The sequence below is a fragment of the Acomys minous genome (assembly GCF_964271855.1).
Source record: "Acomys minous genome assembly, chromosome: 10".
Lineage (NCBI taxonomy): Eukaryota > Metazoa > Chordata > Mammalia > Rodentia > Muridae > Acomys > Acomys minous.
The window spans coordinates 64,785,003-64,801,698 of record NC_140491.1 but is presented as its reverse complement, the minus strand read 5'-3'; the positions used below and the strand labels follow the sequence as shown (position 1 = coordinate 64,801,698).

General features: G+C 45.5%; 1 protein-coding gene across 1 annotated transcript in view; it reads right to left on the bottom strand.

Annotated features, from left to right (window-relative positions):
* TBPL2 (TATA-box binding protein like 2) overlaps positions 1-1,030 on the bottom strand; it is a gene marked incomplete at its 5' end in the record, with an annotated part of 33,493 nt that extends 32,463 nt beyond the window's left edge. Inside the window, one exon of the mRNA XM_084799820.1 lies at positions 980-1,030. Within this exon, the coding sequence (XP_084655946.1) occupies positions 980-1,030 (51 nt within the window). The remainder of the gene's footprint in view (positions 1-979) is intronic.
* Between the last annotated feature and the right edge of the window lie 15,666 nt (positions 1,031-16,696).

Here is a 16,696-nt window from a genome sequence, read left to right as displayed (position 1 = left end):
TGTAACAGGTGTAGCTAAACTCAAGACACCTATACAATTAAAGAGCAGGTGCACTCTGTTAGTTAATTATAAGCTTCAGTTGACTTAAATGCTCTTTTAGTCCTAAGCTCCCATTTTAACTTTTAAGGATTTACTTTTACTACTTTTTCATTATGTATATGTATGAGGAGGACATGTGCTCTTGAGTGCAGATGCTTAAGGAAATCTAGAAGAAGGCATCCAATCTCCCTGAACCTGAAGTCACAGAAAGTCCTGAGCCACAGACAGGCATGGATGTCTGCAAGATTGGTGCTTGCTCCTAAGCACATAGCCATCTCTATGGCCCCTTAACATCACACTGTAGGGTAAGCATGTGAACGGTGAGGCGTAGTCTTACTTGGCTGATCAGCACCAATTAAAGATTCAGCATTCTTTTGTTTGTTTGTTTTTCTAATCAGAGGAAAGATGTGTATGTATACCCAGCACTTAGCAGGCAGAGGCAGGTGGACCTCCAGTGAATTTGAAGCCAGCCTGGTTTACGTAGTGAGTTCCAGGACAGCCCAAACTATATAGAGATGAAAGGGGGTGGGGAGTCTGGGGCCGCGGGGCAGACACAGAGAGACAGAGACGGATACTAAAAATCAAGCCATGGATGGTGGAATGGGCCTGTACTCCCAACTACTGGGGGAGCTGAAGCAGGGGCACAGCTTGAGCCTACTTGTCCACTGTTGGTTTGAGAACTCAGACACCGTGAGGCTGACCTGGACCTAAGCAAAGCAGAGAGAACCCGAAGAGACTGCAGGCAGCCTGTCCCTGGCCATCTAACCTGAGCGCTAGGGTGTCTGATTGGCAACCGTGGTTACCTCGATGAACTTCCAAGTTCAGGTGGAGGGCCTGGGTAATCCAGCCTGCCTCCTACAGACGATTTGGCATTTTAAAGAGATCTCCGCAAGGCGGCCAACACAGCTCTGTTTCTCAGCGTTGTGGACGCCAGGCTCACCTGGATGGTGTACGGGTCCAGGAAGAGGTCGAGGTACATGTCCTCCTCCATGAGGGGGAGAGCCCACAAGGTAGAGCTAGGGACGAGCAAAGAGATCAGCAGCCAGGCGAGTTGGTGAAAACCTGCCTGGCTTCGGGAGCAGATGCCCTTTATGAGCCTCAGGTAGCACGCAGTGAGGCGGGGCCCGCTCGGCCTTGCACAGCTGGTGTGAATGAGCTTAGGAGGCAGGTGAGATGCACAGAAGCAGCTGATGAGCCAGGCAAGCCCCAGCTGTTGGCACCCGGAAGACGAGGAGGGCTGCTGAGCTGGCTGGAGCAGGCCAAGCTAAGCTTTGATGACTGGTGCTCCCACTGGTGCTGGGCCCCATCACTGGGCCTGCAGCTGCAGCGCTTGCCTATAGGAGAGCAGCATAGTAAGGTTAGCACAGTCCCCAGTGAGAAAGGAATGCTTTTTCCTCTTCCCCCTTTTCCTTTCCTTTTCTTTTTTTCCTTTCTCTTTCGTTCCCTTTCCCTTCCCCCTTGTCTCTTCATGTAGCTCAGGCTAGCCACAAATTTAAATATCATCCAGCTTCCTGAGTGCTGGGATTATAGCGGGCACAACCACACCCAGATTCTCAGGTGCGCTATTTCTTATATTTGTTTATCTTCATTGGCTTGTCCATGGACATGTGCATACTATAGTGGTCCTGTGAGGGCCAGGGGACAAACTTTGGTAGTAGGTTCTTTCCTTCCAGAGTGTGGAAGAAACCCAAGGCTCAAACTCAAGAGTGTCAGGCTTGGTGGCCCAGTTCGGTGGTATTTTATTATAGCAGCCCAACCTGACTAAAATAGATCTAAATTTTACTTTACTTTATTACTTATATCTCCCTTCCCCCTTGTGTGTATGGTGTGTGTGCTTGTGTGTGAGTGTGCCTGTGCCTGTGCCTGGGGCTGTGCATGTGGCTGTCTGAGGAGGCAGAAATGGGCAAAGCATCCTGTAGAGCTGGAATTACTAAGATATCCAAATAGTCTGAAAAAGTAGCTAGCACTCTTAGCTACTCGGCCATCTCTCTAGTCTCAAAGTAGATTTACAACTAGGTTGCAAAGTATGTAGGAGGCAAAGTGCTGAGGTGGCTGCCCAAATCCCTGTCCTGACCAACTAAGCCCATCTCCCACATAGCTAAAAACAGCCTAGGAGCTCTGGGGTTCTGAAGCTGTAATTAATATTCCAAATCCATTGTCAGGAAAGAGAGGGGATCCTGGCTAAGCCAGGCCTTGCTGAGCTGCCGAGAAGGAAATGTCTGCCCTTTGGGAGGGGTTTCAGGGCATGGGGTGACGTTGCCATGAAGAGGATTATTCACTGCTGACTGAAAATAGACTGGCCATGGTCCAAGAAATCGGGGTGACTTCTTGGGCCTGAGAGTGGGACATATTTGATATCTAACAAGCAAATGAATACCTCAGCTCTATGGTTATAAGGAATTATAATTTGTCTGTCAAAAAGGAATCACCTTCGAAGTGGCCTCTTCCTATAGCTAGGCCTGTCTCTGCTCTCTGTGTGTTGTTGTCCAGCCCGCATTAACTGTACTAGACGCTAGGTTTCGTCATGGCAATTTCATACATGCACATGCATGTGTTCTTCAGTTGCACAGTGCTGCCCTGACTCTCATGCACCCCTCCCCCATCTGCGTTCCCTTTCCTCCACAGAGCCTTCTACTTTCGTGTCATCTCTACACGTTCTTGGCTCCACGTATGACAGAAAGCATGTCATACTCATTTTCCGTGTCTGGCTTTGTTGCCAACTCTGCAGTTTTTCACAAGTCCTCCACGCTGCGGGCACTCCCTGCAGAGGTAGCTGCCTCTGTGCCACTCAGAATTCTATAAGTAATCCCGATAAATATCTTCGTTCACTAATTTAGACATTTCCCCGTGAGGGAACCCTAGTGGGCCCAGTCTCATGCTGGCCATGTGCAGCGCTCTCTCTCTCTTTCTGAAAAGAGATTTTGCAACTCTCCTAACTCTCTTAACACGATTGTCTGCTATTCTCCATATAGGATGATCTTGTTTTTCTTTGTAGCAAAATAATGGCCCACTGTGCACATGTGTGCATACACACACACACACACACACACACACACACACACACACACACACACATACACTATAATCTTTTTCTTATTTATTCATCGTTGACAGGTACCCAGGGAGATCCATAACCAGCCTGGCTGCTGTGAACACTGCATTGATATGCAGGTATATCTCTCCTTTGGTGCCTCTGCTCACTCAGGGATGAATACAAGAATGCAAAACTGGATGGCATATAAATCCTATTTTTAGTTTTCTGAGGACACTCCCTATTGATTTCCATAGGAGGTGGATAAATTTGCGCTCTCCGCAAGGGTGTATAAGTCCTACCATTGAATCCTTACTAGCATTTGTCACTTGTTTGTCTAATTACAGCCTTTCTAACTAGGGTAAGGTGAAATCTCAAGATAGTTAGTTGGGGGTTTGCTTGTCTGTCTGTCTGTCTGTCTGTCTGTCTGTCTCTTTGTCTCTTTGAAACAAGGCCAAACCTCTGTTTGGCTTGGAAATAGGTACATAGGCCAATCTGGCTTGGAACTCATAGCAATCCACCTGCCTCTGTTGGGCTTACTGGTATATGACACCACACCCAATTCACTGTAGTTTGGCTTTGTGCTTCACTGGTGCTGGTGAGCGCTGCCTCTTGTAATCAGAAGGCCCCCTCTCTGATTATACCTTTAGCTGTTTTCCTGGATCTATACAACATGAGTTTATGAGGTGATGGTGTTGTAAATAGATGAATGTGTAATGATTTGTTGCTCAGCAGTGGAAAATGAGGAAATGATGAGTTATAAATAAGTTAGGTCAGTCTGAGCTATAGTATACCTTGTCTCAAAACTCCAAAACAATTTAAAAAAAAAAAGTCTCAGTAGAAGTCAGAGACAGAGATTTGCAGTGATCTGTATCTCAAGTGACAGAGCAAAAGAATGCGATATTTGTTGATAAGCAAATTTGCTTAAAAACTTGGTAAGTAAATGTTCCTTCTACTTTGGTCTTTGTAACCTTTGGTACATTTGAAATTATTTTAAGTGAACAGTTTCAGAAAAATAGGGGTGTTTGGGGTGTTTTCAGTTGTTTTTCTGAACATCAGTTTATGCGAAAGTTTAAAGTTGTTCTTTGCTGGGAATTAAAGATTGGAGCTAATTCCTAGCATCCTTTTTAGGCCCTCACACTAGGCTAACCGCTTCCCATAAGTATCACAACAAAGCTGGGAGGAAGTACTTTCCCCGTCCTCTGTGTGCTGTGGGCTGCCCAGGGCCTGATGCACACCAGGCGAGCATTCCATCACTGAGCCACACCCCAAGTTCAGTAAGCACTTTCATTACACTCGTTCAATGTATCCATTCCTGTTCAGAGCAACGGACTCTAGACCCGCACTCTCTTCAGGGGCCTTTATCAACAATCCACATATGTCATTTTAGAGTGCATTTTAGAGTGCATCTCATCTCTTTTGAGTCTGGCTTATTTTTGTTTAGGAATTTTTAACATTTTGCATTTTGGCAAAAAAAAATAGTGAAAAACAGAAAAATTACAAACAATAAGAGAACAAAGCATATCCAAGAATTTAAAGTCGTTTTGTTTGTTCGGTCCTGTTCTGTTTAGGCTTCTCTAATGAAGAGCTCTCATCTGCGTCCTCTTTTGAGGAAGCAGGGTAGTACAAAGTTGTGGATTTGGAGTCCTTGGACAGACGTGTGATGGGTCAAGCAGCTCAATCCCTCCGAGCCCCAGGCTTCTCAACTGGGAATGGAGAATAGTGAAAGCAATTGCCACCAGGCGTGATTAACACACACCTGTAATCCCAGCACTTGGAAGGTTGAGGCAGGAGTGTCATGAGTTGAAAGCCAGCCTGGACTACACAATGACACTCTGTCTCAAAACAAACTGACAGACAGACTGACAAAATGACTTCCCAGACAACTCAGTGTAAAGCTGTTAGTTCATTGCCTAGCCATTCACAGGGGCACAGAGAGCTGCAGATATATTTCTAGAAAGCAGATCATCTTACTAAAGTGCATCATTGTCATATTTTCACGCCAAACGCAAACCTCCTGCACTTTTCCCCCACGGTATTTGTAGTAAGATTCAAATTCCTAAGCAAGGATTCTGAAACAAACAGAAAACGTTCCCTTCTGTGGTCTCCAGACACCACATCCAGTCTCTGAGTGCTCCCTAGTGCCGGGGTGCCGCCTCTCAGGCCTCCTCCTTTGAAACATGTGGGTCACCATCCCTTGATCTCCCGTAGCACAAGGTCATGGTGCCTTTTCTGGATGCCTGCATCATGTTGCTTGCACTCAGTTCAGTCTGAGCTTTGTTTCACCTTGTCCTGTATTTGACCACTTCCTTGTCTTGTAAGCCCTGGGGGGCTAGGTCCTACTTCCCGGAGCCCAATGAGACACGAGAGTCCAGTCCGATGCAAACAGCAAGGGATGCTTTATTGATCCATTGCAATGGGGTTTACCAAGCTCTATTGAGCTGGAGACCCCAAATAAGCAAAGCTTGGGTCTTTTATACCCTTACAGAAGCAGAACTTAGTACAAACATGATTGGTTAGTTGACCTTTAAAATGATTGGTTACTAGTTATTCTATCCGTGAGGGACAAGAGCTGAGCTTGGGACATCACATGCTGTCATGTGCTCAGGACAGGTACGAGGGTGTGGATTTAGAACAGCCTTGAGGCCATCTCGGAAGGTACCGAGTGGCCAGGGATGAAAAACGACTTTTCTATCTTTTCAGTCCTTCTGCATGGAGAATTCCCTGAGGAGTGGTAAGCCAGGCAGCCTCTCCTAGCCACTACCCCCTGCCTGGTGTAATTCCATTCTGGAAGAAATCCACAGCAACTCTGAGGTTTTCTAGCTGCAGTTTGCTTACAGAGGGGCTAAAAGGATGGGGCTGGAAGGCAACGCCACACTCTTTGCTTTCCTCTTCCTGTCTCCCAAGCAGCAACAGGATAGGACTGCTAGGTCTCTGGGTGCTTGGCTATTCTCCCTTAATCTTAGCTAGAGGAGAAGTAGAAATCTGCCTGCATCAGAGACCAGCCAGGGTCCCAGTCCCCTCTGAGTCAGCAAGTATTAAATCAAGTTGCCACCCACTTAGCCCAAAGACCCTCAAAGCAGCCAACTCATCACCTCCACATAGAAAATCATGAAAGTGAGGACAAAGAGCAGAAAGCCTGGTGGGCTGAGGGGATTGCCTTCTCGGAGGAGGTGGTGGCCCCTCTGCCCCCTGTTGCACATTATTTACACTGCTCCCTGACAGTGAAATTAAGAGCCAGATGTCAGCTTCCAGATGTTTCCGACTTCTGCAGCTGGCTGCGCTTGGCTCACTCTTCATGATTTAATAGAGATAATCCCAAATACCATCCTGTGTGCTGCAGGTAGGTGAGCTACTTTCCCAAGGACATTGAGGATGCTTGCCCAAGGGCTTATGAGTGACTCCATGCCTGTCTGTTACTCTCTGCTGCTGCTGCTGCTGCTGCTGCTGCTGCTGCTGCTGCTGCTGCCACTGCCGCTTCCGCTGCCGCTGCCGCTGCTTTCAGGATCGCCCCCTCAGTATTCTGTCTTCTATGTGCTGGCGCCCTCTGGATAACCTGACTCCATATGACTCCATATTGGACTCCTCGACGATCTTCCAGCTCTTAGGGTGCCACACTGTTCATGTGTGTGTGTGAGAGAAAGAGAGAGAGAGAGAGAGAGAGAGAGAGAGAGAGAGAGAGAGAGAGACAGAGACAGAGACAGAGACAGAGACAGAGATAGACAGAGAGAGACAGACAGACAGACAGACAGACAGAGACAGAGACAGAGAGAGACAGAGACAGAGAGAGAGAGAGAGAGAGAGACAGACAGACAGACAGACAGAGACAGAGACAGAGAGAGAGAGAGATAATATACATGTGTGGTATGCGTGTGTCTGGTGAGGGGTAGTATAAGACGTATGTGTGGTAAAAAGGTGTGTACATGGTGTAGTCCTGCTAGTTTCCTAATTATAGTAACGAGGTAACACAAACGGAATGGTCTCATCAAGAGCACTGCAGTGTCCTGCTGCAGTTTTAGAACCATCTGGTGTCAGGTGTCGGCAGAGCTGTGCCCTCTCAAGGCTCCGTCCAAGGTCTTTTCTCTAGCTTCTAGTGGCGCCTCTGTTTGTGATAGTGTAATTCCAGCCCTCACATGTCAGTCCCCGCTGTGTGCTGTTGTCCAAATGTCTTCCTCTTCCAAGAACAACAGTCATGTCAGATGAGGGGTTCACCCTGTTTCCCAAGGACCTCATCTGAACTCCGTGTGTAAATATTCTATTCTCAAAAAGCTTATGTTCAGACTTACTGGGCGTTAGGATTTTACCATAGAAAGCCTGAGGGACCACGCAACCCACAGTTGTGTTTTTCACATGTGTGTTTGGGTTAGGGGTTACGGTAGTTACTTCTGTATTACTGTGAACAAATCCCTGACACAGACAACGGGCCAACTTAAAAGAAGAAAGGCTTCCTTGGGCTTACGGCTCCAGGGTTGTGGGCATAAAGTTATCATGTAGTTTAAATTCTGGTTTCCTGTCTAACTGCTGTGTAAAATCTGCTCCCCATCTGTCCTCCTGTTACATCAATAGAGCAGCTTTCAGCCAACTGATGAGCAGGGGACTAACTTCATCACAGGGTAGCGTTCAGTCCATGGTCACGTGGCTTCCTGAGTTAGCACCTACAGTGAGGCAGAACTTGAGAGTGGGAGGTGAAAAGGGAGCCTTTTCACTTTGTCTCAGAGGGAGACGCTGGGGAAGCGAGGTCCTCAAGGATGCATCCTCAGAGCCCTTCTTCCTCCAGTTTGGCTCCACCTCCTAAAGCTCCCAGAGACCCCCAAAATAGCAGCACCAGCTGGGTACCAAGAATTCAGCATATGAGCATGTGGGAGACCAGAGCAGGTGCTGGAAATGTTTGCAGCACAGTTTCCCATGCCCGCTCTTTAGCATCCTCCAGGCATCTGGCTCCTGGAAGAACCTCCCTGGAGCGCGTTGTCGGACCTCTTCTAACCTTCTTCCTGTGCCTGCTTCTGTCTCTGTCCTGTTCCAACTCCAAAAGCTACCATGCACTTTTTTTTAGGTTGGTTTGGGTTTTGTTTGTTTGTTTTTTGATTTTGGTTTTTGGTGACAGGGTTACTTTGTGTAGCCTTGGCTGTCTTGGGCTCACTTTGTAGACCAGGCTGGTCTTGAACTCACAGAGATCTGCCTGCCTCTGCCTCCCTGAGTGCTGGGGTTATAGGCATGCGCCACCATGCCTGGCTACCATGCACATTTATACAAAGCCATTTACAGATTTTCTTCTTCCTGCAAACCATTCAGGCTTGGATGAGAGCATGACCATTGCTCAAAAGTCCATTGGTGATACTCTGACAAAGAGCATACTTCCTTAGTATCTGACCAAGGAAGAATCCTATGGTCACACCCAACAGTAACACTTTCCCTCTCTAGCTAGTGAATTAAAGGAAACTGTTAATGAAAATATTTGGTGAACTAGTTTGTTTATTTATAGATTTTTAAAAAGCAATGCTTCCTATACAATGCAGAGGATAGAAATAATTGTGATCAGGAGTGTTGCTGTACAGGCTGAGAGGGGCAGCTCAGCGCACCTATCTTCCCTGCCAGATGTGTTCATAGGTACAGCATTTGTTTCCACGAGGGAGGCCACAGCTTCAGCATCCCTCTCCATGGAATGGATTCAAGCTGTCCTTAGGAGCCCATTAGAGTTGACAGGAGAGGTGAAGCAAATCCGCACCACTGTCCTTGCTCTAGAAGATTGTTTCTCCTCACGATCATTAATAGTCACCAGGCTTTGGAGCCTGGAGACTGTGGAAGGCATCAGTCAGCCCAGACTGGGCTATGCTGAGACAACAAGCAGCCCCAAGTCAGCGAGAAGTTACACATCTTGCTCATGACATTTTTCCTCTCAGGATCGGCCGAAGCTCTGCCCCGAGGCCCCTCTCTTCATGGATTTGAGCTGACAGCAGAGTCTCCTTGTGGCTGAAGAAAATGAGGCATAGGTGGATCCTGAGTTGGCTCTTAAAACTTCAGGAAGTAACCTAAATCACTTGCACATCCGTCTCACTATCCAACCATAGTGTCGTGGATGAGGAGAAGATCATCCTCCCAGAGGGAAGGGCAGCGGCAGCACAGTCCTACCGGCTATCTATGTAATGTTGTTGTTCTTAAATTCCCAGGAAATGAAAGAAAATGGAAAACTTTCTATTTATCAGTTTTAATGGCTGGATGTCTTTTCTTACTGTCTGTGGTTGAATGTTTACTATGAGGTTAAAGAATAGACTTTGGGTAGAATAAGAACCTTTATTATTCACTGTCTTTTCCAATTTGGTAAACTAATTAGTTTCAATGGAAGACTGCTAATTAATGGTCAAAATAAGGGACATGAATGCAGACTAAGATTGTTTTAGCAGCTAAATTTTTAAAAAAGATTTTATTTATTTTGTGTATGAGCACTCTTCTGCATGCACACCTGCAGGCCAGAAGAGGGCATCAGATCACATTATAGATGGTTGTGAGCCACCATGTGGTTGCTGGGAATTGAACTCAGGACCTCTGGAAGAGCAGACAACGCTCTTACCTACTGAGCCATCTCTCCAGCCCCCTTAGCAGCTAAATTTTTATCCAAATTATTCAGCAAAACAGTGTTTTGTTGTTGTTATTGTTATTTGTTTGTTTACCTTCATCAGAAGGTAAGCTAAGCCTAACTGTACTAATTCAGTGATAATCCTTTAAGCTTTTGAAAGTGGATTGTACTCACATTGTATACTTTTGATAGGCAGTTATCTTTTCATTTTGACATATACTAAAGCACATAGGTTTAAAGAGAGGATCGCATGCTGTGATAATTGCTCACATCATCCAGGTCAGAGGTCCAGGATGGGACAGATAAGGCAGTTTCTGACATGATGTGGAAGAATATTAGCTTAGCAGCTCATTCTGATAAGTACATGAAAAGAGACGCAGGACTCGGGCATAGAAGGTGCTTGATAAACACAGGAAACAGGATTTTTTAAAAGTAAAAGAAGTATCTAAAGTCTAAGAAATATTAGTACTATATAAGCCTGCAACTGGGAAAACATTTGGGAAACACTGACACACACAGCTTTTAGCCTCTGGGTGACAGGGACCCTCGTTTTACCTCAGCTGTCACAACTAATGGCCATCACTGGAAAAGTGCATCAGGAGTTTATCCATTGCCTCTGTGGCCACATCCTCTTACCCCGCCACAGCCAGCTCGCAGGACCTCACTCCGGCACACTTCTGTTTACTCTGTATTACTCAGCCCTCTGCTTTCCTTACTTCCCTGTCTAGTCACCTTAATCCACACGGCACATCACTTTAGTAACAGCCTTAGCCAATTACCCCAATCTTCTTTCTGTCCCCATCTTTCCCTTGTACCCTTCCGCAAAACTCGGCACTCTGCTTCCATTAAAAACCATGTTGGAGAACGTCATGTGATCTTCCAAATAAGTTCTTAACATATATAACAGGCCTGTATGTCCCCGTGTTCATCTCAGTATTTCAAAGATTTCCCTTTGCTGAGTTCTGCTTCCACTGTCTATTGCTCCAGCGCCTTCTTAGAGAACACTTGTGTCTGATGGTCCCAAACCTCTGAGTCTCCTGTGTCTGCCCCTATCCCAGCCTTCTGGGCCTGGGACAGTGGGGGTGTCTCTCCCTGTCTAAGGACATACTCTCTGTTTTGCAGGAGATTATATCTCTTCAAGATTATATCTCTTCTTCCTCATGTGAGCTCGGTCCTACTCTCTTTCTTTGTTTTGTTTTGGAGAGCTGGAGTCTCACTGCGTAGCCTGGATCTGGCTATGAAGCCCAGGTTGGCTGTGAACTGACAATCCTCCTGCCTTAGTCTCCCAAGGCCTGGGATTATAGGCACATTTCCATCACATACTAATTTATCTTCTCATCATCCATCGGCATTTAAACGTGCTTAAGTCTTCCCATTACAAAAAGGAAGGGAGGGAGAGTGGGGGGAGGGGAGGGAGGCTGAGGAAAAAAAAATCTTTCCTGTCACTTGATAAATTCCAGCTAACCAGTCCGTCCTTTTCACAGGCCGTGTGATGACTGACCGCATTTTCTCAGCTCCCTCTCACTCCTTTCCTTTCCTTAGCTAGGAAGGGAAAAAAACTCGCAGAGATGCGACTTGCATGTAGAGCACACTGATCTCAGATGTGCAGTTCCGATAAAGGTTTACACATTCACGTACCCGAAGTAGCCACTACCCAGATCAACATATGAGACATTTTGAAGACTACGATGTACTTAGTGTTCCATCACTTTGTATTTCCACGTGATAAAGAAATGGCGGGCAGTTACACAACAGTGCGTCCTTTTAAGGCTTACTCTAATTTTCATTATGTGTGTCTGTGCCCAAGTGACTGCACGCGCCTGAGGAACCTATAAGAAGGTGGGCGATCCGTGGAACAAATGTGGGTTCTCAAAACTGAACTCGACTCATCTGCAAGAGCGGTGTCTGCTCTTACCCATCGAGCCATCCCTCTGGGACCCTTCGTAGTAGTAATTGGGAAGTGTTCTTACATTGCTTCAGTTGCATGGTGCTGTACTGGTCAGCTGTACTGCTATTCACAGACAGTTAATTAGCTTATTCTTTTGATCCTATGAATGGTCCTTCAATGAATAGTTGTTTAAAGGCATCCTTTGTATTTGTACCTGGGTGTATTTCATGTATATTCTGGGGACTAAACCTAGAGCCCCAGGGTGTTGGACAAGTGCTCTCTCACTGAACTGAAGTCTTGGCCCTCAGTCCATATTCTTAAAAGTGGCCAAAGATTAAGCATATTTGTCATTTGTGTGCACATTTTCTGGTTTTTCCTGAGAGAGACTACGCTGTGTTTGCATCTCTGTCAAGACTATTGAGAACACCTCAGTAGTGTTGCATAGATTTTCTAAGCGCATGAGTGGATAAACTTAATTTTGTATGTATGTCGTTTCCTTAAATGTTTGCAGCTTCATTTTGGCCTATAACTGACATGCAATAATACAGTGTCACAATTTCATGAGCTTTGCCACGTGCATGCATATAGCCCTGAACTTATTATTTATGGTCAAATGAACATCCATCTGGCCCCAAAGCGCCCCAGGCATCTTTGTAATCTATCTTCCCCTTCACACCCCGTCCACAAGCACAGGAGTTTTCAAAACTTTCTTTCTTCTATACCCTTGTCCCAAGGCTTCAGGGGATAACCTCCTATCATTAGAGTAAGCTAAAAGAGAAGAAAACAGAATTATGAGACCAGGGGGTAAAGGGAAATTTTACAGTGTGACAGACGTTACAGCATTGACATGCTGCAACTTAGGCCAATGACCTCAGCATGGTAGGCAAGGCTGAAATAAGCCCAAAGATTAATTGTCAATAGTTTTGACTGGAGGGCTGGACAGACAGCCCTGTGATTGAGAGCATACACTGCTCCTACAGAGGACCTGAGTTCTATACCCAGCAGCCACACCAGGTGGCTCACAACTGTCTGCAGCTCCAGCTCCAAGAGACCCAAACCCATTTCCAGCCTCTGTCACGGGTAGTCACAAGCGCTTACGCACATATAGATATATACCTCCCTACAAAATTAAGCATAAAATAAATCTTTCAGCAATTAAGTATTGACTGGAAATTTAGAAACTCCAGCAAAAAGCTGGTGACTGAAAACCAAGTATGTAACAATGACACAAAGATAAACTGGAAAGAAAGGGGAAGAGGTGACATTAGGTCACATGCTTCAATTGCAAATTGGATTTATTGAGATTGGTCTTGCCAACATAATGAGATGACTGTGTCAGAAGCGTGGCAGAACGGGAGGGCAGGCAGTGCGTGTGGTGAAGTAAAGGAGGTTATTTTATTTCGGTTTTTTTTTGGGGGGGGGAGGGGTGGTTAGTTTTTGTTTTCACTGTCCTGTTATCAGGGACTGAACCTGGAACCTCCTTCCTGCTTGGCAAACACTCAGCCAGCTACAGTACACCCCACCAGCCCTCTTTTAACTTTGTGTTAGATGACGTCTCAGTTGCCTAGGCTGCCCTTGACCACACTGTGACCCACATGCCTCCAGAGTAGCTGGGATTGCGGATCTCTACCACGAGGCTCTTAACTTCCACAGGTCACAGCTGAAAAATCAAAAAGGTGAGGAGGAAACAGGTTCTCGGCCTTGAACAACATACCTCACACCATCAGCCTGGACTTGACTTGCCTCAGCACCAGCTCCACTAGAGGGCGAGAGGCCACCACTGCTGCTCCCCTACCCTCCTCAGCACACAGCCACAGCCATCCAGGGGGAGGAGGGAGGAAAAATTAATTCAAACTTAAAAGTATCATGAACCCGAGATGTTCCTGGCAGTGCTTGTCCATGGTGCATCTTGCGTGTTCACTGCAAGCCTTGGTTCTGAACACGGGGCGCACAAGATCTCTCAGGAATGATAGTGTGGCTCTACTTCCTCTTTATAGAAACATAGTGGTTTAATTACGGAAAACTAAGATGTGCAATATTTTCCTACCATCATTCCTCAGCAGAAATTAGTCTATCTTCGGACAGTATTTTGTTGGAATATTTCATTGTGACTTGAGTTGCCTATGAGAGTGATAAGTACTTGCTAGATGAAGTTTGGCTTGGAACGGGGACAGAATTTCTGAATGAGCCCTAAACATAGAGCGCTATCTTGACAAGTTTCCCAGACGGGAGTGTGTCGCCCTTTGGCTTACACACTGGAACAAGCAGCTTCCAGAGGGTAAACTCTTACATTTGCAAAAGTTAGACATTAGTCTAATGTTTCCTAAAATAGATGATTTTGTGGTGAAAAGGCTACTATATTTTTCACTTTTGTGTATTTTTTTTCTTTTTATATACATTTTCTTGTCCCTGTCTGGATTGGTTGTTTTTCTGTTTGTTTGTTTATTTTGTTTTTTGTTTGTGTTTTTGTTTTTTGTCCTCCATCAGAATATATCTATTTGGTCATTCTACCTTAGTTTTTCCTAGCAAAGTGTACCTCTTGTCTGGAAATTAAAGGCTTTATTTTTATTTATTTATTTGTTGTTGTTGTTGTTGTTGTTGTTGTTTGAGACAGGGTTTCTCTGTGTAGCCTTGGCCATCCTGGACTCACTTTGTAGACCAGGCCGGCCTCGAACTCACAGCGATCCGCCTGCCTCTGCCTCCCGAGTGCTGGGATTAAAGGCGTGCGCCACCACCGCCCGGCTCAAGGCTTTATTTTTAAATAATTTTCTTCTTACTTTACCTGAAAAGTACTTTCAAAACCATTCTTCTTATTCTCTTATTCTTTGGAATCCTACCTAGGAAGATCCACCACCAGATGCCAGCTCCCCTTGGCTTCTACTGTTCCCATCTTTTTTATATTATGTGTTTCATTGTCATTGTATCTGTCTGGGACTTTTACAGAAGCATTTTCTCTGCGTTTGTGTTTTTCACTTTTATTTTTCTCTGCTATATTTTCTTATGATGTTTTATATTTCCATCCTATGATTTTAAAATATTTACTAATTAAATAAGTAAATGTAAATGAATACATGGTATTCGTTAAGTGTAAATAAGTGTGTAATATTTATTTATTTTTCACACGTGTATGTGAGTGCAGATGTGTAGGTGCCATAGGCATGTGTTGTAGAGGTCAGAGGCCAGCCATGTGTAGTTATTTCTCTCCTTAGCTGTTATGTGGGTCTATTCCCTTGGCCCTTTTCCTAAGCTCTGCTGGCCTGTTTTTTATTACCTACATTACAGAACAAATTCTCCTGCTATTTCTTGACTAACTCTTCCTTTGTTTGCACTCTTTATATAGATTTTATTATATTCTTCTAGTCTTTTTTTCTCTCTGATATAAATGCATACAGCCAGGGCTGGTTTATTTCTTTTTTAGAAAAAGATTTATGTACGTATATGAACATTTTTATCTGCATGTGCACTTGCATGCCAGAAGAGGGCACCAGATCTCATTATAGATAGTTATGAGCCATCATGTGGTTGCTGGGAATTGAACTCAGGACCTTTGGAGGAGTAGTCAGTGTTCTTAGCTGCTGAGCCATCTCTCCAGCCTCATAGGGCTGGTTCGTTTCTAATGTTATCAAGGAAGAGGGTTGAGGCACCCACACTTTTTGTGTTTGGCCTTCATGAGGTCAGTGGATATACAGTAAAAACTCTAAAACTGCTTCTAGAAAATCAAGTCACTTCGAGACAGGAAAGGGCAGCTGCACACACAGAATCTCTCCAGTGTGGCTACCTAAACAAGGCCTGAGTGATGACAACTGCAGTTGACATACCAGTGTGAATGGGGGGGGGGGGCGTCCAAAAGTTCTCACTCGTAGATGAAGCACTACAGACCATCAATGGCTACTGAGAGTGGGAAAATCTGTTTTCTCCTGGGGGAGATTATATCACCCTGATACATTACCCAGGCCAATGTGGTCAGCCCTAAGCACATGGACATGTGAGCAACAGTAAATGGACTAAGCATGGTAGACACGAACACATTTTTAAAAAAGGAAAATGGGCCATGAATTTGAGAGGTTGGGACATAGAAAGAGTTGGAGGGAGGAGGGAAAGAGTGGTGATGGTGTAAATATAGCACTTGGGTATGAAATACTCAAGGAAATTTAAGCAACAAGAAAAAGCAGTCAAAATCCATGTCACTATTGCTGCAAAAAACCTCCCCTTCAGGTACGTCTGCCACTTTGTAGTGAAGACCTGTGTTTCACCAGGAGCACTCATGTACAGACTCGGCTTGACATGACTTCGGCCATTTTCAGTAAATAGTAAGGGGCGAGGTAAAGCTATGTACCTATGAAAATGTTTCAGACGGTACTAAATGAGAATAGGAGCCTGTAATCCCAGCACTTGGGAGGCAGGGGCAGGTGGAGCGAACTTTCTGGATAGGGACAGCAACCATTCCATAGTCTGGGATCCTGGACAAAATAAACAGTGTAGGAGGAGATAGCCAATTAAACACTGGGTTTCCTTTCTCTCGGCTTCCTGGCCACTATGCTGTGATATGATGCCCTGCGTCCCTTCCCCCAACTACAAAGATTCAACACTTTGAAACAGTGAGCAGAAGTAAATGATTCCTTCTCAAAAGAAAGAAAGAAGAAACTCACCTGCAAAATACAGTCAGCTTTAAACTTCCAAGGCTATCTTACGCAAGACAGGGATGCGGTTCCTGCCGTCCCCTTGCTCCTCGCAAGAGTCAGAACAGCTTGGACATGGGGGAGGGGGGCATGATCCAAACATCTCACTTTCTGTCGTAAATGGTTTGGATGTGTGAAACCCGCATAGCAATCAGAGAAGCTGTGAGGCTGGCCAAGTCCGTGCACACGCAGTGGACGACCACACTTCGTCTAATGAACTTAAAGAGAGAGAGAAAGATGGCAAAGTGGCTTTGTGGTTGCAGCTGGCAAGTTCAGTTTGTCATGGGATGGAGACTTTTTGTCCATCTGTCCTGACACAGACCCCCTCCCCCCAGGGAACGACTCAATTGCAGGTAACGTTAAGCTCTGTTGCTAGAATCTCAGCCCTGTCCCCGTGGCTAAGCTCTCTGATCTACCCCACTGCTATGCACACGGGCTGCAAACATTCAGTGGCACACTTCCTTAGAACCCTACTGTTGGCCAAG